This window comes from Plasmopara halstedii, assembly GCF_900000015.1.
Source record: "Plasmopara halstedii genome assembly, contig: Scaffold_7, whole genome shotgun sequence".
In the NCBI taxonomy this organism is placed as follows: domain Eukaryota; phylum Oomycota; class Peronosporomycetes; order Peronosporales; family Peronosporaceae; genus Plasmopara; species Plasmopara halstedii.
The window spans coordinates 171,029-193,294 of record NW_020186929.1 but is presented as its reverse complement, the minus strand read 5'-3'; the positions used below and the strand labels follow the sequence as shown (position 1 = coordinate 193,294).

The following is a 22,266-nucleotide window of genomic DNA, read 5'->3' as shown; positions in this document are numbered from 1 at the left end:
AGTAGAGTAGTCGAAGTCGTATTAAATTCCCTAATACAGACACTTTTAAAACTTAGATTGCGCTGTTGTATATTTTTAAATATCTATAATACCAAATATTGGTGCAGTGGAATTCCGTGAATGAGATGTCGTGGTACGCGAGAGCAGGACCATTCACTGTAGTCTACACCGCAGTTGCGAGAGCATAATCAAAGATCAAGTGCCGTTCGTCTTTGAGACAAGCGACAACCCTCCTATGGACAACAGATGATGTCAGAATCCGTTACAGTCATGGAGGAGAAGCGAACTCGTACTGCAAGCAATCGGAAGGCAACACGGAGCTGTAGGCCTTTGTATATCGGAAAAAGTGTCTGCTGAAGTCGTTTGCGCAGCTGTACAAAGCGCTTTATTGCACTGTCGGATGCTTTGATATCGATATTGTGCAAAATAATCGGACGCTTGGTACAATACGTGGCTGCCCGTTGTTGTTCACTACGACGTATGGTGCTACGATGAACTACGTGTGAGATATCCTGTGATCCATAAGAATACATCAATTAGCCGCAACCCTGTGAAGCACTTGTGTCAATTCGTCGCCCATCGCCTTACCACCGAAACGGTTAATACGGCAGAAAAGCATCGCAGCTATAGTCGATGTGAGCTTCCGCGAATTGTTTTTCTGTAATCCTATATCGTTGTCATCCAGCACATTGGCGGGGTCCGAATGTGGAAGGCATATACCACATGCCGACGAAAGTTTGCTGTGGCTCTACCACCATGCAAAAATAATGACGTGGGCTTACTTGATCCGAAACTCGGGATCAAGGCTCGTACTGGAAGACTGGGTCGCCGTGTATCGCGTACACGAGTCGCTCGTTTTTATTCAAGATCTTACCATGTTGTCGTCATCACAGAACAAACCAGTTGCGCCACCACGTTAGAACATAGGCCCAGTCGAGATAAAAGCAATGATGCTGGAGTTCACGGTCAATTAAACAGCTACTGTCTTCGTCTTCACACTGAGAAGAAGTCTGTAATCAATCGAGAGCCAGGCGTAGTCCATTGCGTACGGTGGAGTCGGATTCTCGCACGTCCTGCAAAAGCAATTGGATACGTTTTCGCTGCACGAGATCGCTGATGTTGGGTATCTGGATTCCGCCCACATGTCGACGCTTGCCTAGAAATTGTTAGGGATCAGCTGGGAGTATCGCTTGCCTCGCTCATAGCTTCTGCCGAAACCGAAGCGATGCTATTCTTTCAGCAGACGATCGGGTACGACAACATGCGTGGTGTAATGCCACAGTCGAGACAACACCATAGTCGACTCGATAAGAGAAGGGTCACCAATCGTACGTGTTCGTCAATGCCAAGTTTGAAACCCGTCGTTAGAACCTCTTGTCGAATAAAGATGATTATGTCGTCAGTAACGCGTTAGTCAAAGAAACATTCGAGGTGTATCGCCATATCGTCGAGCCCCAGTGATCAGAGGGAATTCACACGAGGTGCGACCGTCGAGCGATTGAGGCTCGAACTTGGTCATCTTTAGCTTCGCACCAGACCATCTACAGTACTCGTTGACAATGTCAAGCTGAGCTTGAACGGCATCACGCGAGCTGCTGAAATGAGAGTGTCAGCGAAGAAGACGCTGGTAATAGTGCAATCGTCCGTGAGGCAAATACCCATGCTGTCGAAGTAGATTCCCGAGTGGCTTGATCACCAGTAAAAATAGCAGTGCTGAGAGTGGGTCGCCTTGCTTGACTCCGCGTGTCGGCTTGATGTCGGCCTAAACACGACTGGTGATCATGTAAGTGTTTCTGGCCGAAGGTCAAAACGCTGCAACCAGCGTAGGTACTCGCCTCTTCATTCCATTCGATTAAGAATATTGTGTTCCATTGACTTGGGCCTACGCCTTCTCAAAGTCGCGAAAAAACTACGTTGCCCAATCCGTCATCAGGTGAACAGAGAACGGACGTGATGATAAAGCGATTGAACCTTCACGAAATCCTTTTGGTCTGGGTGGGTGTGCTTGGGCAGATACGCCTGGAACACCTTGGGTAGAGCCTTAATGTCCACACCCATGAGCGCGATTTGACACTAGTTTCCGTCGTTCGCGTGCTCTTCACTCTTGTGCAAATTGCTGATGGCAGATTGGCGATACATGGCAGGAGCTCGCCTCAACCCAGTTACAAACTAAACACGATCTCGAGACACTTCCCAGACAAGCCTGGTGCTACTTGATATAACTCTGTAGTGAAGCCACCCCATGGTCGATTTTCAAAGATTTCGAAGCATATCGGAGATGTCGGCCAAGCTAATTGACGGATCTCCATCTGGCAGCTATACTATCTCGATGCTGACGAGCCGTTCAGTTGTCGAAGGATATACTTGGACGACATCTCTGTCATGAATGCTTGGAAGCCAAAAGCCGTATCTTAATTGTACGCACGAGATGTCGAGGCGCATCCACCGCGCTCCTGCAGCGCAGTCTGGAAGGCGATATGCGATACCTCGTCATGACCCCGGCGGTAGTGTGTTTCAGCTGTCGAGAGAATTCCGGGCCCAGCACGCTCCGCTGTCTCCTGCTGACATAGTAATTTCTTGACTAGAGCCTGGATCAGCTTGCGTCTCTCGCGTTTCCACAAATGCCATGTCTACCTGGCTTGGCCGATAGGCGTATTTGTCGCATGGTATCTTGTGCTTTCTCTTCAATTGCTTGGAAAACGTCTGGGAAATCAAGCAGTTTCGCGAGAAGCGCCAGACACCACGTCTGTGAATTTGTGCGATGGATCGAAGTGTCACCCAATGTGCCAAGTGATCACCAGCACCCTTTGGCTCGAAGTACATGGAGTCCCTGTTGACGGCACCAAAGAAGTCATTGGAGAGCAAAATATAGTCAAGCCAGTTTCGTTGTGGATGAGGCCTAGTGTATACAGGTTTGTCTGGGTGGTGGAATAGTCATGCTTCAACAACGTTGAGTTGATTAGCCAAATCCAAACACCCGCTTTGTCAATTGGTGGTGCTGAACGTGAACTGGATGCGTCAACAGTCGGTCAAGTGTAGTGTTGAGACCCCCCATGACAATGTGCGAGGTGTTGTCGCCCAATATGTCTACTGGGAAACGCTCGAAGAAAGCCACCTTCTCCCCGCATTGTCCACCAGAGCATACACGCTGTGAACGAAGATCGACAACCACCTCTACCACCAGGTACCGACCCAGCATAAACATTCGGAGCTTTAACCTTTGAGGGCACCTTGAGGACGATGTGGAGGTGGTCGCTGATGTATATCTTATGCTGTAAATGTGTGTCATGATTGAAGGCAACCGTGGCGAGTACAGCTCAATAAGATTTTTTTTCATGTTAGTCTTTAACCAGAAGAGTAGAGTAAACTAAAAACTTATATGAGAGTCTCTTGCTTCGGCTCCTTGGTGGCACGAACAAATCCGACTTGTGCGCATTTGTCAATGCAGATTCATCTTTCGTTGTGCAAACCCATTGCTTCATCAGATCCAAGACCTTTCTTTACTTCGCAATCTATCCGAAGTACAACTTGAATTTTGTGCAATTGTCTAGTTAGCGCTTCTAATGCAACAAAAAGCAAGTTGCGCATGCGAAGCCTTCGAATTTGACAATTATTTGATTTCCACATACATGGCTTTCACCGGTCATTTAATAACCAGTTATTGCTCTAACTGTACTTCTCCGTAACCCCGATGGTGCTACAGGCAAATATCGACGTCATTTTGACGCTTCGCCTCAACATCAGCTAATTAATCCATTTCTTGACAACATCTGTGTATTTCGATGGTTCACCCATGCGGAAAAAATGTGGCGATACTTCGCTTTAGCAACAGCACACAGCTCGCATTGCCAGTTGCTAATGTGTCGTCGCGTTGGCAATGGTCGGACTCACTCCACATCATAAGCACTCACAATGCATTGTGTGGCTCAAGATCCTCCCGCTGAAACGCCCGCTAATTTTCAAAGCGGTCGAGATCGGACTGTGAGTTGGGTTGTTTGGCCGACATACGAATAGAGCAAGTATTCTCTTACCTGCTGCTACAATTTGGTCTGTTATGCGAGATCTTGAATGCGGTACAGCTGCTGCTACTTCATAAAGCGGAAGAGAGTATATACCAATTTAAAATGCATCGGATGAGGATATGTTATGGTGACTGGGGGTATGTCACAGTGACTGGGGTACCACTTGTAATAAATGGCTTCGGGTCGGGAGCTGTAAGCGGCGAGAGACTCACCGATCAAAGCTAATAGACGTTGGCCAAGACACAATATCCCAATCACTTTCCAATTCTCTCTAGCGCCCTTAAAAGTTCCCGCTTTTGAACGAGAATGACAAATGTCTCTACTTTCGTGCGTAATCTCATTCGGAAGATTCATAATGACAATAGTCAAAATCGCGGCCATCGAGAACTGCAATTACGACTACGCAAAGCGGTGAAATTAGCTAAAGTTCGACAGGTTGCGGAGCTATTGCACGAGGGTGCTTCACCTATTTGGATGGAAAGGAAGGAGCCTACTGGGATCCGATTTCGTCGGTCCACATCCTCTTGTCAACTTAACGCACTTCTGTTGGCCTGTCGAGTCGGTAATGATGAAGTTCTAGGTCTTCTGCTTGACGTCTTCGTTGAAGAACCGCAAGTGCTTATTCATTTCAGTCGCGCAATGTATTGCCTCGTAATTCGCCATAATCATTCAAAAGCTTTTTATCGATTGCAGAAATGCCGTGTGCCTGTAGCTTCATCGCTTTCGGGGTACTCGACCGCTTTATCAACCTCTCCATCTTCAGTGACATCAGCGCGACCTCTATTTCAAGCTGCAATGGAGCCTTCAAATTCCAAGCTCCCGATGCCGATATTTGTAGCTGCTCAGCACGGTCGTCACCGTTTTCTGGCTTACTTGCTGGAACAATATCAGTACGACTGGGCTCAGTACACCTTCGAAAATCAATCACTACTGTGTGTTGCTACAACAAACGGGCAATACGAGTGCGTACGAGAATTGCTCACGCGTCAAGTAGCGGATGTGCATACTCTTGATGCTGCTGTCGCATTAGCCCGTCACCACCGCCAAGCCCACGTGCTCGTTCTTTTGACGAGTTACATTTCCGAGTCTCCATCCAGTCTGAAATCACTTAGCGGGAGCCTAAAACAAACTGTGTCAAGCAAGGATGAAAGCAAATGCAGATTATTGCACACGACAAATCGTGGCTCGATGGCAGAAACAGTTATCAGCGATTTTGAAGATGACTACCGACCCAGCAGTCTGGTGGCGAATAACTCGCCAATCAACTTCGACAATCCTGCTGAGGACTTCTTAGATCATGACGAAAATATGCCAATGCAAGCTTCAATTCATTGCGAGCAGCAACAAGGTGGCATGATGTGGTTCTTGGACGGTCGCGAGCCAATAGAAGAAATGCAGCGCCGCGTCGATCCGTACGGAGTGAGCACAGACAACTTTGTCATCCTCCAATCTGCACGGGAAAGTACTGATGGCAGCCAAGCTAATGAGGAAGAGGAATGGTATGCAGTGAAATCCAGCGAAAAGAACTATCAGCACGATAATCTTTCACCAAATGATGAAGACGAAGATAGCTATGAGTCGATGTTCTTCGTTTACAAAGAACAAGAACAAAACACGCCCAAGGAGCAGTTGCATGAACATGAAGAGAAGCCTAAATTGCAACAGTCTCCTCAATCTTCTCTGCTATCGCGATCAGGTAAATCTAGAAAGCTTATCAGCGTACGCAGCCGAAAGTTCCAGCAGCAATCGTTAGAAGCTATTGAGGAACACCCTGCTGGTGAGACCGAAGCTCAGTAAACTTAATATATATACAACAATCATAGTCTTCAAAATCGTAAACAACGCACCCTTTCGTTCTCAGGGAAAACAACGAAAATTCACAATTTGCGAAGTAGGTGTTTTAAGCAGACGGTGCAGTCGAAGTTTCTGCTTATGGATGAAAATGTGACGCTCTTTGTAATAGCTTTGCGACTGAAAAACAAGGAAGTTGTTAATGCATCGTACGTGGAGAATTGCGTCATGTTTACAGTTAGTACCTTCGGATCCTCACATTCGATTAAGATTGATACCGATCAAGACGAGTATGGATCGTGTATTGAAATGCTGAACATGTATGTGAACGTCAGACTCTGGAGTGATGGGTTTTAATTGTCAAGACGAAGAGCAGATTCAAATATGCAGTGGCGCTGATAGGAATGGAAACTGCATCTAGTTCACTATGATGAACAAGCTGGTACTTCATTTGAGGCCGAGCATGACAAGTGTTTGGCTCAAGTTACAAGAGCGAGATTTAAGTTCATACATACGGTTGGAGACAATAATGAGATAGAGGAAGAGGATGTTGTAGCATTTACAAACGTTAAGACCCTGTTGTATCAAAATAAGTTTGGAGTTTTGTGTCCTTGAGTGACAGTAGCAAAAGTGTAATTTTATGTTGGCAAGTCATTTCGCTCATGTCTATCGCAAATTTTGGTTGCTGTGTTTCATTTTACGCAAGTTTCACATCCGGCGGTTTGTTGTGTCCCAACAACAATTGAAAGGGGCATGTGATTGAAAAGACTGAGGTGAAAATTAATCAAAAATTTGTGTGTGCGGGTAGATGGTGACAAGACGGTTATAGAATCAATTTCGACAACACTAAGCACCAATCTTCGTTTCATCGGATTGTAAATGAGCGTTTCGGTATCTGAAATACACTTGTTGACACTACGGAATCTCTTAGGATGGATCTGCTTCAGTGATTATGCTTTGCGATAAATTAAAGAGTTTTTGTTCTTTCCGGACTTTGTGATGGCAGATTAGTTGAAGTTGGGCTTAACGTCAACCAAGGGTTGCTCGAAGCCCGAAAGTGTGTCTAGGCTCTCCTCCTCACACTCTCTTTCAGCGTTGCTCTCGAAGAATACGACGTAGATGCTCCTAGCGTGTGAAGGGTTAACAGTCATCTACTCGAGCTACGACAAGCTCCTGTACCCCAGTACAAATCCAGTCGTCGGCCGTTCCGATTGTAAGTTCTTGTTCGGACAATAGCGCACGACACGCTAGGACGTAGTCGAAGTCAATCAAATCCATCAGAATCATTATTTGAGATGTTTAAATTTTAATCACCCAAATATACATTCAATATTTTATTGTGATTGCGGTCTCATGAAGTCGACTTCGATTCTAATCTACGAGCATTTGAATGGCACATCTAAAGAAATTGCAGAGGATTCGAAACGACTGCCGTCGAGTTTATAGATAACAATACTTGCATAAGCAATGAGACGAAATCTAACCTATTTATTGTGCAGTTTTTTTTAGCGCAACTGCTCGATGCTTTTGGAACTGTCAGCGTTTTTAATGATGTCGTTTTGCCAGTCAGCAAAAGAACAAATTTTCGTTTTCACATCGCATTCAGCAAACGCCGTAATGAGTACTGGTAGAATTTCGTACAGTGTTATGGTATTTTGTCGGGAGCTTTGAACTTTTAGACGGCTCCGATGATGAAGTAGGTGAAAAACCCAACAAAGACAGAATGCTGGATTGTACAAACGTACCTTTTGTGAAAAAAACTTACTCTATTGCCTATATCACATTAGAAGCAAGCTTCTAATGTGATATAGGCTTGTCTTTAACGGGGTCATTAATACATGTATATATATTCCTTGCACTGTTTTCCTTTATGAGATAGTACAAACAAATAGTCTAAGTAGCACCAGCCCTAAATATATGTACCCTTTGAGATAACAGAGCTATTTCGACACCTGGTTGCAGTAGATTCCTTGGTAGATGTGCACGAGCCATATTCTTCGAGCGCTTCCACTGTGCAGAGCGCATGGTAATCCTGTAGCACTGAGTAACGTTGCCCAAAATATAAATTCGAGTCACATGTTGCTCTATTTTACCCTACAACTAAGTTTTATATAGAATGCTTTATTAACTATCAAAACGATAACGCGTTAATAGCCCAAGTGTCGCACGGACCTACCCATTACGGTGACTACATCACCCTTATCTGGACTGAGTTGCCTCATCATGGTACTTCACCGTGATTTCTGCTCTACGCTCGAAGGACAATCGTGTAATGGTAGGTACACTCTTTCTGACACATGTAATGCATATGCCACGATTTAAAGAAGAAACAAAAATCTTCGTTTAGGGCATGAAAATTGCGTTGCTTATTTCGGGCAGCTTGGTCACCCTCTGCGTGGCTCAGAATGCCCAAGTTTTTGAAACAAGAGGACTGCACTGCTATCAAAATAGTGACTGCGGTTACCTTCCTGCTTTGTCCTGCATATCTGGGTGCGTACTTATATCCTACGACTACAGTACGCAAACTAATTACATTGACTTATCGCAGCAAGTGTGATTTTTGCCGCCCTGGCAGTAACGACTGCAGCGCTGACGGCTCTAAACGCTGCCAAGTGAAAATTCGACGCAAAACGACGGGGTTGCAGACGCCTTACGCACATAATCTCACCGGTGAAAATGTGCAAATTGCCTATTGCACTGAAAAGAACTTGTTTGAACCCTTCACGTGGAAAGACGTGGTGGCCACGATCATTGCATTGCTGAGTACGGCACTTGGCTCCGGATGCGGTGTGGGTGGTGGTGGGCTTCTGGTGCCTTTGTACATCTGTTTCTATGGAGTAAGCCCCAAACATGCTATTCCTTTGTCAAAAGCTACTATTTTCGGCAATGCTCTCTCCTCTTACTTTTATAATTTTTATCGAATGCACCCGGGTACGTATCTTGAATTATTTTTTGCTGTACTTGGACTTACGGATGAAGTCCTTTATAGCTGATGCCAGACTGCCCCTCATCAATTACCAAGTTGCAAGTATCATGGAGCCGACTACACTGATTGGCACCATTTTTGGGGTCATGATGAACCACATTTTTCCAGACTGGTTAATTTTGGTGCTTCTTATTTCGCTGCTATCCTTTATCACTCATAAAACATTTGTAAGGGGTAACAAGGTGCGGCAAACTTTAGCGCAATATTTCCTTATGAAAATTAGAACTGATATCGGTGTTCACTACAGCTTCATGAAAAGGAGGCAAACCAACAGCTTGCGGTATTTAAGTCGGCTACAAAGTGCGGTCTAGATGATGAAAAACGTGGTCACCAGTGGTTGATTTACCGGGTACGTCTTGCATTTACTTCTGTAGTGATCTGATAATGATTAAAGCGGTGCTTTATCCTTTTTCTTTAGACTTTTGATGCAGAAATTGCCGCCCGCCGATGGCTTGAGAAGACTCGCTCTAACAAAAAGCTGCGCGAAATAAAGGCTCAAGATCATGCGGACTTTAAGTCGTTGCCACCTTTACATCAGCACCAATTGTCAAGCTCAGATGCTTTATTGAGCGGTTTGGATCAACATGATTTCGGGACGTTTGATCTAGATGATGACGAAATGCTCCAGAAACGCAAAGTTATTGAGCAGTGCGAAAGAAAGAAGTTTCCGCTCAAGTACGTCATCCCAATGGTGATTTCGTGGCTTGTCGTGCTAGTGCAGTCGATGCTTCGTGGTGGTCACGGCACTTCAAGTGTTGTCGGAGTCATTTGTAATTCGACGAAATTCTGGATATTGACATTCTTGCCGTTGTTAGTTCCGATTTCCATCACGCTTTGGGTCGGTCATCAATTGCGTCTACAAAATCGCTTGAAAGTGATGTGGAACTACCCATTCATTGAGGGTGAGATTCATTGGATTAAAAAGCGTATCATTGTATTTCCGGCCTTATGCTCTTTGGCTGGCATGTGTGCTGGTCTGTTGGGTATTGGAGGTGGCATGGTAAAGGGTCCAATCATGTTAGAAATGGGAATTTTGCCCCCAGTGCAGTCCGCTACTGCCAGCTTTATGATTCTATTTACATCTTCTTCAACGACTTTGCAATTTGCAATTAATGGTCAGTTTCCCGGTGAGCGTCAGTATGATTACATAATGTGGTTTGCCTTTATGGGCTGCATTGGAGGGTTTTGTGGCCAAAGTATAGTGGCGCTTTTGGTCAAAAAGTATAAACGCGAGTCAATTATGGTGTACTTGCTAGCGATGATGATTGGTTCCTCGGCTTTGGCAATGAGTATCATCGGGTTGAAGTCAACGATACAAGACTTTCAAAAGCACATGCACCTCGGCTTTAATGACATTTGTGACCACGAATGAATCACTAATCTACCAAGTCTAACCTGACAATTGTCGTGTAATGCTGACGCGGTTTAGAAAACTGCAGAGCACAGAAGGTTTTTTATGATGTCGCTGCACCAGTCAAACCTGTCCAAGGGCTCGGTTATTTATACTGCTACGGCGATCAATATTGACCACTCGACGCAATCATCTGTGTGAACAGATTTTCTTCTTTGATCACTTAGTATAAGCATGCGGTAGTAATTAGAAATTGTCTTCAGGCGGTTCAGAACCCGCAACACTCGTCTGCACGATCTTGACAGTTGTAGTGCTCTTGATGATATTTCTCTTGTTCCTCTCTAGTGCCAGCACACACACGAGAGAAGCTGGCGCTTCCTGTTAATCTTCTTATCTATTGCTCGCTCTGTGGTGAACTCAAACAGACTATCCCATCTCATCACTCACTACGCGTGATACGTCCTCGGCTATGCCTTACATTTGACTGAGCTACCTCCTATGCAAGCCTGGTCGTACGTTCTGTGCGACCCAGTGCAAAAAGCACGGTTTGGTCGCCAATGTAATAGTCACAATATAATCTTTCAGCGTCTCTGAACACACAGAGCCACATAACAAATCCTCTGACCCCTCCAACCACGCTTCACATGGTCCAATATGTGAACGAGCTAGACCTTCCTTGTACTCGTCATTCTGCCAACTAATGATGTGCAACTTTGTTGACTTGTATAGGAGGAACATCTACTCGAGAGTTGCCAAGTACATTTTAATTCTTGGAGATATTCTAAATGTTTTTGAATTTTCTATCTATCTGGGTTATCGCTCCACTTTAATTCCTGAAATACTTTGAGGTATTTTTATTAATTTTGTGTTGAATGTTTTTAATTGTATCGTTATAGTACTGTGCAGGATGGTTACGTGGGGTTGGACAGTAAATTAACCTAATCAAGGTGAAGAAGGAGTCCAAACTTTCAAATTAAAATTTTACTTTTGTCAAGTCAATTTGGTATTCACATAAATTGATTCTTTCCTTCGTTTAAGTATAACTTTGCTGAAATCGCAAAGCCTATCTATCAATGAGAAAACTGGCGCTTGTCACCAGTGGCGCGCTTGCCGTACGGATTGTCGGCACTAAATGAATGACCGGAGCGCTGATACTTACCACCTCGAGAGCTGATATCCTTATCAGATGAGACCTTGCGCTTGCCAGTCTTTCCATTTGTCTTCACTGGCAGTGTTACCTTAGGTGGCACTTGTAGTCCGAAAGACCTGGCTGTGCCCTGCAAATCGAGACGGCCGACATCAAAAATGCCTTTTAAAGCGTGCGAGGCGTACGCTAACAAGTAGCCACGATAGGCATCCTTGGCAGACTTGTGAAGGTAATACGTCTTCTCTACAAGCTTCAAAAGTTGAGATTCGACATTTGCGATCTTTGAAATCGGAAACTCGTACTCGTTAAGGGCTACTTTCGAGGCCTTTAAAAATTTTAAAAACCCAAGCTCTTCCGGTAAAAGCATTAACAAGGCCTTACCCTTACCCTGAGCACCTCGAGCAGTACGACCAACTCGGTGAATGTACTCGCGAGGATCATCAGGTGGATCAAACTGAATAATCCAGTCCACAGCTGGAATATCTAGACCACGTGCAGCAACATCCGTGCATAGTAATATTCCAGTCTTTGCATTACAAAACTGAAAAAATGTTGTTGTCCGCTTGTTCTGCTTCTGTTTGCCGTGAATGTCGAGTACAGAAATGTCGATGTAGTTCAGCAATTCACCGTAGAACTTCACAGCACTACATGACGAGAAGAAAACCATCACCTTCTTCTTCAGATTTTTTTTCAAGAACGTGAACAACAAGAGGAAACGCTTGTCGCTAGGGGTCACAACGTAGCCCTGCTCCAGTGTAGCGACTGTGGCTTTTGTGTCTTCCTCTTCGACTCCGACGTACACAGGCTTTTCTTTGATTGACAAACGAGCTAGATCTTCTACCTTCTTCGTCTGTGTAGCACTAAATAGCATTGTCTGACGCTCTTTAGGAATACACTTGATGATCTGGCGCAATTCTTCCTCAAAGCCTATCGACAAAATCCGGTCAGCCTCATCGATTACAAGCACCTGCAGGTTATGGTATATAAACGCTTTCGTATTTTGGAGATGGTCAAGCAGACGACCAGGTGTAGAGATAAGAATGTTCACGCCTTTCGCAAGACGCTCAGCCTCGGCACGGCGGTTCGCACCGCCCATGACAATACCGTTCGTCTGTGAGTGGTACTTGCAAATTTCACGAACCACACCGTAAATTTGCAGCGCCAGCTCCCGCGTTGGGGAGATGACAATGCAACCAGTACCCTTGCGCGCTGTGAAGCGCACCTTGTGAAGCAGCTCGACTGCTGGGATTAGAAACGACAGCGTTTTGCCGGAACCTGTCTTGGCCGCACCCAGTAAATCCTGTCCAGCCAACAATGGACGAATTGATTTGCTCTGGATTTTGGTCATCTTGGTAAAGCCCATGTCAGCCAGCGCTCGCCGCGTAGGCTCAGACAGCGGCAAAGAAGCAAACTCCTCGCTGGAAAAGTAAATATCACCTGCGGTGCTCTTTGTCAAGTTGGTGCTCTCAGTTTTGGCTTGGTCCGATGCCTCGTCATGCTCATCACTTTCATTTGAATTCACGGGCTGCTCCTCTTCCACTTTTTTTTCCTGTCGTGCAATTTCCTGTTGCTCAGAACGCATGGTGTTCTTTATCGTTTTCTTTGACTTCATCAAGCCGTGTCAGCAGCGTAGCAATTTAATCGCTTTTTATCAGACAAGTCATTAACCAGTGAAGAGGTTTACTTTCTTCGCATATAAGAACGTTTGCAGCCAAGCTCGACCCTGTGTTTTGGCTGGCAGACGCTGCGTCACTAGAATGCGTGGATTGGACAAAAAGCTACGAACATCTTATCTAACCCATATCCTTGGCCTCTATACAAACGCCATGTGTCATGTGCGCCTTACTGGCGCCGGCAAGGGTCATATGTTGCTGTAGTATGCACCTGCATTTCAACCGATGTGGCGTAAGTTAATGTTTCCCACAGAGAAAAGAAATAGCTCAAAAATGAGATGGAGAAGAATTGGGCACTTAGGAGTTCTTCCTAGAAAAAGTCGAAAGCTAAGCCGGCTGATGAGGGTGCAGCTACTTTTGTGAGACCTCAATGGGTAGCAGTGAGGTGAATGAGTTATATTGTGCCATATATTTTGCATATGTTTACTGACGATGTCAGTTCAGTGTCCAGAATGTCGAGCAGATTAGTGATGAGTTGCACGGCGCACGTGAAAATGTAATCAAATGGTTTGCACAGGTCTTCTAGGTGAAACCAGCCAGCATATCCCCTGAGCGATGAGCAGCACAAAAGCAATTTGCACAAAGCAGACGATTGATGAGGCTTTAGCACACTTTAATGTAATAGCAAGAAACCGTGAAGCGACGTCGAAAAACGACTGAGTACACTGGTCCAAGCGCCATGGAAACCGAGAGCGCCTGGCAACGTGTCCGCATTAAATGTGTCGAAGATGCTGCGAAACAGGCAGCGCGATAGAGTCCGGATCGAAGGTGTAGCAAAAACAAAGCCGGTCAAGGAATTTTTTAGCGATGGCAAAAACAGTTTTAGAACTAGTCAGAATTCATGACTGCATCGAATTTCTTCATAATATAGTCGAGCCGAACCTTATTTAAGGGATTCTGCTACCCGCTTTTCTGCGAAGCTAAAGTTGTGATCTAAGAAATTGGTTTGTTGAAACAGTTATGTACCCACACTAGCATAGCATCGATACGAAGGCTCGCCTCTTTGAAGATTGAGGTAAAAAATACGATACATTATTGTTCTACAATAGGCTGAGGATAAGCAGGCCTCTATCATCCGCATTCCAAGCTCAGTAAATCAACTGCATTCGCGACCGTGAGTGGGGGATTGTGGACTGATGCCAGGTCTCGGTGCTCACGCGCTATTATATTTTTCGCCTTCCGACGACAAAGAATAAGAGACTACCGTGAAAAATGCAAGGGACAATAAAGAGGCAGATTTATTTGTATCGAGCCATATACAACCCGCTGACCCCTTCACTGAGATCATAAAAAATGCATCAGAATACACTTACATTTTAGAACGGATTCTAGAATCATAGAACATGTGAGTGTTGTGTTTTACATCCTCCCCGATTTGATTTCTCGTTGGCGCTGTCCAAAGTCAGCGACGAGATCATTCCAATGAGCTACGTGTCAATTATCTTTTCTTTTTTCCAGCTAGCTTCTTCTTCACTAAGTCACTAAACAAACCGTTCTGGTTGGCGATTAAATTGTCTCTTCATCAAAAGACGCTGGATGATTTGGAGCTGATCCGCTGAGTCATTGTTCACTAACTTGGACGCTTTGGTTATAGGACAACTAAGGAGCTTATAGGGTGTTGGTTCATATTTTGACAGCACATCAACATTGAAAGTTGGATTTATTTTTCTTCATCTTAGTGAGAACTTGAGTTTTGCTACGTTGGGATTTATCAAATTAATGGTTTCAGAAGGCCCAACTTTTTTTGCTGCAACTTCGCCCTTTTGTTTTCCATATCTCTGGCAGCATGATTGAGAGAGATTCTTCGAGTATCTAGCATAAGAAGATCTCCTGCTCTGACTTCAATTTGGTTAACTCTTCCCTTCTGATCATAGAATTATTTTTGAGTTGTTTGAGCTATGAGTAGATCTTTCGTGCTTGCTCAAATATTGTTTGTCTTCTTTCCACAAACTCTTTAATCTGTACATCAATTTTTAGATTTACATCATTTGAACATAATCTTTTTTGCCATGGAAAGCGTTCCTTTCTCCCAGTATCAATTTCAAAGGAAGAATACCCGTGGATGCGCTGACTAGTATCGAATGAGCATATTCTGTGGTGCCTAAGTAACCTGTCCAATCTAAACTATGATAGGACACCATACATCTAAATGCATCCTCAACAATTAAGTTTTGTTGTTCAGTCTGTCCATCTCAATGAGCTGTTGTCATGCTAAGTCGAACACCCATGATTGTCATCAGAGATTTCCAAAACGATATAGTGAACTTGCTATCTCTTTCACTGATGATAACTTCAGGTAAGCCATGGTGTCGAACTACAGCTTCAAAGAATGTTTTGGCTGTTACAGGTGCGTCATCATTCGCATACACTGCAGCGTACATAGTACATTTTGACAATTTGTCGACAAAATTTGAATTGCATAAAAATCATTTAAAACAGGACATCCTGCTATAAAATCCATGAATACAACATACCAGAATTGCTCTGGAATTGGAATAGGCATAAGCGAACTATTTTTGCGTTGATTGCCATGCTTCCAGCGTGTACATGTTTCACACGTCTTGAAGTATTTCTTGATAATGTTCCGCAATGTTTTCCAATGATACTATAGCGCAACTCGTAAGAATTTCTTACAATTTCCAGGATGAACAGCTTTTGTAGAGTCATGATATTGATAAATGTCTTGAGCTCGAATGCGATGGTTGCTCGGAACACAAAGTCTTGACCTTTGTTAGAAGTTCGAAGGAATAACAATTCATCATATTTGATTTACGATGTGTCTGTATCAGACTTTGCCCTTGAATCTTGAAACTCAGGATCATTGGCATAACTTTGATGAAACATGTTTCGAACATCTGGAGTCAGCTCGACATACGATGCAGTCATTACTGCAGCAGCTTGAAGCGACCTGCCCCCCTCCCGGATCAGAGTAAGCCCAGAAGGTGACACTTGCAAACGTGAACCACGAGCTTGACAATTAGCATCACAATCATGAAAGTCAATGATAGAAGGAGCAGATTAGTCTGGACGACGCGACAAGACATCAGCTACGACGTTGATAACACCATTATTGTAAACATATTGCTGTCAAATATCTTGCCAACTTTGATGATACGTTTGGATGATGAGGAAGCCAGTATTATCAGTGAATATTTCATACTGATAAAGATAATGATGCCATTGGTTCCATCTCATGTACATGGCCAATTAACTTCAAGAACACCAAACTTCTTGGAATGCAAAGCAACAAGATGATCATGACCATTTACAAATTGCGAAAGGACACCACCAGTACACAGCCCTGACGCATCCGTAGTGAGAACGAAAGGGCGTGAAAATTAGGTAAGTTCAGTACAGGTGCAGATTGGAGAGCAGACGTAAGACTCGCAAATGCAGCATCTTGGTCTTTTCCCCAATGCCAGTGTGTGTCCTTCATCACAAGTTGGCTTAGTGGCAAAGCAAATCTGAGCAATCCGATGATGAATGTTCGATAATTCGATAATTAAATCGAGATCCTTGACTGAGGATGAGACTGGCCATTTAGCAATTGCTTCAGTTTTGAAATTTTCAACAAACAATCCTTTTCCAGATACAGCATGACCCAGGAAGCTAAATTCTTCCAATGCAAATTTGAACTTCCCCATATGCGAATAAAGCTTTTCTTTGCGCAACCTTTGAAACACTGTCTTCGAATGAACTAAATGTTCAGCGTAGGTGTGTGAGATCACACAGATATCATCCAAGCATACAACAGCAAAAGGACATTTTCCAAAAATAACTCGCATAAGACGTGACCAAACTCCGGCATTCCTGCAAAACCCATTGGCTCAACACACCATTGTTAGGTTTCATTACTTGTTCAAATTGCGGTATATTTCTTCCTATTAGGATGGATTCGCATTTGATAATAACCATGTGCCAAATTGATCACAGTAGAATAACAATTTTCTTGCATCTTGTCAAATAATTCATCAAGACGTAGCAAGGAATATCTTTGGAATAAAAATCTGAGAGTTGACATACCGAAAATCAATAACCCATTGTAACACTATGTTAGAGCTACTAGAACGAATCTATTCAGAACGAGAAATAACTTCCTGTCTTCGGATCCTTCTTTGGTATACCAGATATACTGGATACTCAAGGCCAGTCAGATAATTCGATCCAAACGCGTGATTTGTTTTTGTCAACAAGCTTTTGCAAAGCATCTTGTTCCACTTGAGATCGATAAAAAGGTGGTCGAATGCTTGACTGAGCTCCAGTTTTCATGGCCATTTCAGACTCTACCAAACGATGCGGCGGTAAAGCATCTGGAAATTTCTTGAAAACACATCCTTAAATGAATCCAGCAATGATCGTAGTTGATACTCTCTTGGCTCTTCCGTATCGGAGACTTGGCAGATTTTGGTACGAAATACTTCTTCATTCTGTGTCTTCTTTGATTTCTTTGAAAATCTGACGATATTTCATGATGTTCAACTGCCGAATCAGACGGAACATTCTGGCTATTGAATATGACTTGATGCGTACTCCAGTTGATAAGTGGTTCATGAGCTGTAAACCAAGGTTTGATCAAAATAACTTCATGTGAACTACTGATCATTGGCCATTTCCATGACCGGAACGTCTAAAAGTTAAAAGGATCTGTGTGCAAACCCTTTCTTTACTTTCTTCTATATAGAATTGCTGCCACCAAAACAAATAACTTGAATTACTTCTTCAGAATGGATATTTTGTAAAAATCCTGGCTTGACCACATGGCACGTGGTACCTGAATCCACCACCCAGCACAGCATGATCATCAGGACCTCTTTTCTTGAAGATTAAATCCCCTTCGCTATAGTTTGCAGTTTCAGCTTGAGTAAGTGTTGTGATAGCTTCATTAGACGTTGTGGCAATCGTTTCTTCATGAACAAACTCATTTTCGAAGTAATAAATATTGCCGCGATTACTATGATTTTGAATATCTTGATTATAGTTGCCTTGTTGTCTGTTCTTCCTCTTATGACATTGTTGCATAGCATGACCAAGTTTCTTGCAATACGAACACTTTGTTTTATTGGAAAGGCGATTTTAACAATGATTTTAAAAGCAAGCGATCTTTGAAAGAAGCGAGCATGGTCAATTTCCATAGGCTCATATTCATTAGATGGCTGGATTACTGGTTGTGATCCAGGACGTGGATAATGTGGTGTTTGACTTGAATAGCCACTTAATTTACTTAAATGAGCACGCTCAAAATCGAGCGCGACTGAGACAGCCGTGTTTAAAGTCTCGCACGGTCGATATTGTACTTCTTCTGTTGTTCTTTGCCGGAATCCTCTATGTAAATATATGATCTGATCGATCTCCGCCATGTCTTTAATTTGCGAAATAAGTTGGCAAATTTTGGCGACTTATTCTGATAAGTCTTCACAACTTTTTCGCTTTAATCGATGCAATTTATCACGTTGGCGATATTGCAGGTCCACTGGCACAAACCCTTAGTCCAAAGCAACGAAACATGCTTCCGCCGTATCAATTTTAGACTGGTGAAGCAAAACCACTGTGCTGCAGCTCCACGCAAAGTGCTTACAAGCACTGCCACCAGATTCCTCGTTCTACTCCGTTCTTTGCGCCGAGAAATAATTGTCTATGTTTGTCCAATAAAGATGAACAGACTCTACTTCACTTTTCCCATTATAAGTCAATCTCTTACTAAAATCCTTTGGAGCAGAGTATCGACTTCTTGAAAGGGATCGAAAAGAGACTTGCTTTAAATTTTTTGATAGACGCTTGAAAATATTTGAAGCTAGTGGACTAGATTTCTTGATGGAAATGAGGAAATCTTGCGCGGTTTTCGAAGCTTTGTAATTAGAGCCGAAGACCAAAGATTTAATCAAATGGAATTTGAGATTCAGTACGGCACTTCTTTCTCATAGCACGTGCATGACTGAATTGGGCCTACTCCCTTCACCGAAGAAACCGACTCAAGGTAATGAGTGAGGAAGTGTGGGTCGGCTTGTGCGTACACGACTTAAACTTTCCGAAATGGATTACCTTCTTTGAACTATTAAGCCGGGTCCAACCTCGATACCCAACTGAGTGGCTCCATCTGCTAATGCAGGCTCTCAGAATTGCGGTAGATAGATAAACCACATACTCGACGGTACCCCACAGCGCCTCCAAAACCGATTGGGCAAAATAAGGGACAGCATATACCCTTTCGTATACAAACAACCATCACAGTATTGATAGTATTTATGATATAAACACTTAACAGTATAAACAACGAGTTTGTCTCAAAATTTATTAATGATTTTGCTTAGAACGATTTCCTATACTAACAATTATCACAGTATAAATAGTGTTTATTATTATATACACACTTAACAGTATTGACGACGAGAGGCGGCCAACAAGTGCTACCAAGTGTAAGGTTTGCACTAATGAGGTGCTGGACAGTAGTTGGCGAATCAAGAAGTGAGATTATTCTTTAACGATATATGTAAATTATCCTATTTCTTCCTGCTGTTTCTTTGAATGTCGTTCCTCCTATGATGTTGCCTTTCCTTTAACTACTTTGAATATATGTATCATCTATTCTTGAACGTATGCACATTCTGTATAGGTCAACATGAGACCTACACTCACATACATTCTATAACGTATTCTAGAATCATAGAACATGTGAGTGTGGTTCCTTACAGATATATTGTCCATACCTCAGTAATTATATTCTTCCTCGCCCGCATCTTGGATCCTTATGATGTTAACAACTCAATTCAGTTATTGCTTTGGTGAAAAAGTCGTTCAGCATGTCAGATGCCTTGACATAACTAAGTGTAAATTGAAACGCTTGGACACCATGGTAAATAGAAATACACGCCAACGTGCTTAGCTTTTGCGATGCTTCGTTCCAACTGGACTAATTCGATCGCCATTCGGTTGCCAACCCTTGAATCGAGCTTTTTAAAGAGCGTCTTTTCTCGCAGACGCCGCGAAAAACGTCGTCTCAATCGTGCGTGACATCATACATGTCTGATTTTTTTTGCACAACAAAGATGCAATTGTCCCATGCATAGCAATAACAATAATACAACATTTCACAGCGTTACGATTGACCTTGTCGCCGCGAACTCAGTATCGCTCCAGCTTTCAAGCTGGTTATTTTTTTAATATAGTGATTTTCTTCAAACAACAAACTTCACATCTTGGTCTCATTGTAATATCTTGCATTTTATAAGCCATTTCACTCTGATCCAGGGTGTAGCACTTTTACGAATTAGAATAGCCCTTCGATTACACCGGCTCTGGTACGGGAGATTTTGACACCCAGTTACAACCGGCCCAAGCTTGGCTGTAACGAGGTTCGTGCTGTATACAATTGTAATTTGTATGTACTATTTTGTACATACACATTTCAATTTTGTGTATTAATGCGAATCTTGTCAGTACTGGTACAGGTTAAGACGTTCATACTGCGTAAAGAAGAAATCTTTAAGACGCGAAGGATGTTGATCTCATGTCAAGAATGTTGTAACTGATTTAAAGGAAGTAAGATCTAAATCTATGTCACTCTATATATCTATATAAGAAGAAGATAAATTTAGTACTGAGTTACTTTGAGACTTGATTTCGCTTCTGTGTGGCGCGTACAAAGTCAACCTCTGTGCGTTTGATAGTACGAAAGGTTTTAGTAAAACAAATTCTGTCCATGGTGCTCAGCAGCACCGCTACATTCAGCAGAACTTGTAGCCTATTTGAATACTGACTCCTTAAGAGACGGAATCCTCTTTGGGCATAGAAGAACAATTTTTCCATCTGGACAGCGAGACACGCTTAGTTAGCCTATGACTATTGTTGGATTATGGCCAAAGGACTAGAAGTCATGATCGCTTACTCGAAATCTATGAGATCGCGCTAGCAGGGTGCAGCGGGGCTGCCGTAGCTCTTTGCTTAGAGAAGGCTAAGCTAAGGTCACAGACCTTACATTCTTTCTACGAACCAGTAGGAGTGTAGCGCGCTACCTACAAGCATTAAAGCCTTAGTTAAGGCAAGCAAACATTTCTGTTCAAAATTGAAACTGCATTTAATTGTTTTAGTTGCGGCAGAGCCGCCAATATTGAAAACCCTAGATTCCTCTAGTTAATATAGAAACACCTGATTAATATAGCAAAACTTAATTGGTATAGTAATGTAGCAATCCTGCCACGTTGTGGCTTCTTGTCGCGGTGTAGCCACACCGCTGAGTAATTACATACAGGCTCGCATGGTTGATACACCTAACCGTTTTTTTAGAACAACATTAAACAATTTTCGCTCTATGAGCCCTGCCTACGACACGCAAAACTGATCAGCGGAAAGCTCTGCGAGCTCGCCTTTTGGAACCACAAGAGATCACAATGGATCGGTACCGCGCTTGATTTTGAGCGCAAAAAGGAGGCGCTCCTGTATCCGCAATGCAGACCAGACCTGTGGTGCTCGGCCCCGGCAAAATCGCTGCAGATGATGAGGCGTTTTTTGAAAGATGCGTTCAGCGGCACAGTAAATTTTCTTCGCTGACTACACTGCGGCGAAGCCACAAGAAGTGGACGTGCGCGTCGAGCGCCATCTTAGATTTGGATTTGCCAAACTGCCGATTTCCCGCATTTTGTCGACGTGTGCCATATGGAACAATTCATCACGCTCTCGCGAGTTTTGTGGTTTCTCACACGGGTGAGTCTACGACCACAGCAGCTCAGGGCCATAGCTTGAGCTCAGCACATGGCCTCCTGACTTCCCGGGCTATTGCCAAAAAGCGCGGTGCTCACGACGATGCGAAGCGTCATGATCCTTCCGAGCATAAGCGTGCACGTCGTCTGGGCAATCTTGCCGAAGTGGCACCTCAAACACCCACGAGTTCTCGGAGTTTGGGTATGCCCACCACTTCACAAGATACTGGGTTAAACCCAGTCGACAACGTCAACACACAAGGCGTTCTACGTGGATGTGGACATCACCATCCTCATCGAGAAGAGTCGGCGGCGAACGATGTTGACTTGACCGATCGCCGTCCGGTGACTCGCGATGATTTTTGAGCGTTGGAGAACAAATTCCGTCGTCATCGGCATTCTGCCGAACATCTCAACAAGGTCGTCTACCGCTGTGCGAAATACCTCGAAAGCCTGGAGCACTTTGTGCACTGACTACCTCACGTTGAGATTATCGTGCACTATCGGAGCTGCTCCTACCCGTCGACCAGGCAAATACGTCACTTCGTGAGACGGTGGAATACCTTGCGCCGTCGGAAACGGAAGTTGCTGCACTCCGTGATC

At 43.7% G+C, this 22,266-nt stretch overlaps 11 protein-coding genes across 11 annotated transcripts; 5 read left to right on the top strand and 6 right to left on the bottom strand.

Annotated features, from left to right (window-relative positions):
* Nucleotides 1–188: 188 nt before the first annotated feature.
* On the bottom strand, nt 189–580 carry PHALS_13883 (uncharacterized protein; the record flags this gene model as incomplete). Its single annotated transcript, XM_024727025.1, has 3 exons — nt 189–233; nt 294–512; nt 560–580. The coding sequence occupies 3 exons, from the start codon at nt 578–580 to the stop codon at nt 189–191; spliced, it is 285 nt and encodes a 94-aa protein (XP_024571496.1).
* Nucleotides 581–1,261, top strand: PHALS_14725 (uncharacterized protein). The gene has a single exon (XM_024726914.2). It carries the CDS (start codon nt 704–706, stop codon nt 1,115–1,117), a length of 414 nt encoding a protein of 137 aa, XP_024571495.1. The 5' UTR covers nt 581–703; the 3' UTR covers nt 1,118–1,261.
* Nucleotides 1,262–2,514: 1,253 nt separating this feature from the next.
* PHALS_13882 (uncharacterized protein) lies at nt 2,515–2,823 on the bottom strand (the record flags this gene model as incomplete). Its single annotated transcript, XM_024726803.1, has 1 exon — nt 2,515–2,823. The coding sequence occupies one exon, from the start codon at nt 2,821–2,823 to the stop codon at nt 2,515–2,517; it is 309 nt and encodes a 102-aa protein (XP_024571494.1).
* Nucleotides 2,824–3,450: 627 nt separating this feature from the next.
* On the bottom strand, nt 3,451–4,329 carry PHALS_14728 (uncharacterized protein; the record flags this gene model as incomplete). The annotated part of the gene is made up of 1 exon (XM_024726692.2): nt 3,451–4,329. Exon 1 carries the CDS (start codon nt 3,625–3,627, stop codon nt 3,451–3,453), a length of 177 nt encoding a protein of 58 aa, XP_024571493.1. The 5' UTR covers nt 3,628–4,329.
* On the top strand, nt 4,329–5,819 carry PHALS_13881 (Ankyrin repeat-containing domain; the record flags this gene model as incomplete). Its single annotated transcript, XM_024726580.1, has 1 exon — nt 4,329–5,819. One exon carries the CDS (start codon nt 4,329–4,331, stop codon nt 5,817–5,819), a length of 1,491 nt encoding a protein of 496 aa, XP_024571492.1.
* Nucleotides 5,820–8,163: 2,344 nt separating this feature from the next.
* Nucleotides 8,164–10,171, top strand: PHALS_13880 (conserved hypothetical protein; the record flags this gene model as incomplete). The annotated part of the gene is made up of 5 exons (XM_024726469.1): nt 8,164–8,303; nt 8,362–8,744; nt 8,803–8,981; nt 9,047–9,148; nt 9,218–10,171. 5 exons carry the CDS (start codon nt 8,164–8,166, stop codon nt 10,169–10,171), a joined length of 1,758 nt encoding a protein of 585 aa, XP_024571491.1.
* Nucleotides 10,170–10,989, bottom strand: PHALS_14726 (uncharacterized protein). The gene has a single exon (XM_036407452.1). It carries the CDS (start codon nt 10,886–10,888, stop codon nt 10,640–10,642), a length of 249 nt encoding a protein of 82 aa, XP_036262962.1. The 5' UTR covers nt 10,889–10,989; the 3' UTR covers nt 10,170–10,639.
* Nucleotides 10,990–11,220: 231 nt separating this feature from the next.
* PHALS_13879 (dead box helicase) lies at nt 11,221–12,879 on the bottom strand (the record flags this gene model as incomplete). Its single annotated transcript, XM_024726247.1, has 1 exon — nt 11,221–12,879. The coding sequence occupies one exon, from the start codon at nt 12,877–12,879 to the stop codon at nt 11,221–11,223; it is 1,659 nt and encodes a 552-aa protein (XP_024571489.1).
* Nucleotides 12,879–16,416, top strand: PHALS_14731 (uncharacterized protein). Its single transcript, XM_036407437.1, has one exon. It carries the CDS (start codon nt 15,962–15,964, stop codon nt 16,223–16,225), a length of 264 nt encoding a protein of 87 aa, XP_036262961.1. The 5' UTR covers nt 12,879–15,961; the 3' UTR covers nt 16,226–16,416.
* Nucleotides 16,417–17,689: 1,273 nt separating this feature from the next.
* PHALS_13878 (uncharacterized protein) lies at nt 17,690–17,989 on the bottom strand (the record flags this gene model as incomplete). The annotated part of the gene is made up of 1 exon (XM_024726025.1): nt 17,690–17,989. One exon carries the CDS (start codon nt 17,987–17,989, stop codon nt 17,690–17,692), a length of 300 nt encoding a protein of 99 aa, XP_024571487.1.
* A 6-nt stretch (nt 17,990–17,995) lies between these two features.
* PHALS_14724 (uncharacterized protein) lies at nt 17,996–19,163 on the top strand. The gene has a single exon (XM_036407432.1). The coding sequence runs from the start codon at nt 18,120–18,122 to the stop codon at nt 18,306–18,308; it is 189 nt and encodes a 62-aa protein (XP_036262960.1). The 5' UTR covers nt 17,996–18,119; the 3' UTR covers nt 18,309–19,163.
* Nucleotides 19,164–22,266: the final 3,103 nt, after the last annotated feature.

Coding starts and splice junctions, on each gene's coding strand:
- PHALS_14725 (XM_024726914.2), top strand. CDS start 704: ATGTGGAAGGCATATACCACATGCCGACGAAAGTTTGCTGTGGCTCTA.
- PHALS_14726 (XM_036407452.1), bottom strand. CDS start 10,888: ATGTTCCTCCTATACAAGTCAACAAAGTTGCACATCATTAGTTGGCAG.
- PHALS_14731 (XM_036407437.1), top strand. CDS start 15,962: ATGAAAGTCAATGATAGAAGGAGCAGATTAGTCTGGACGACGCGACAA.
- PHALS_14724 (XM_036407432.1), top strand. CDS start 18,120: ATGGCTGGATTACTGGTTGTGATCCAGGACGTGGATAATGTGGTGTTT.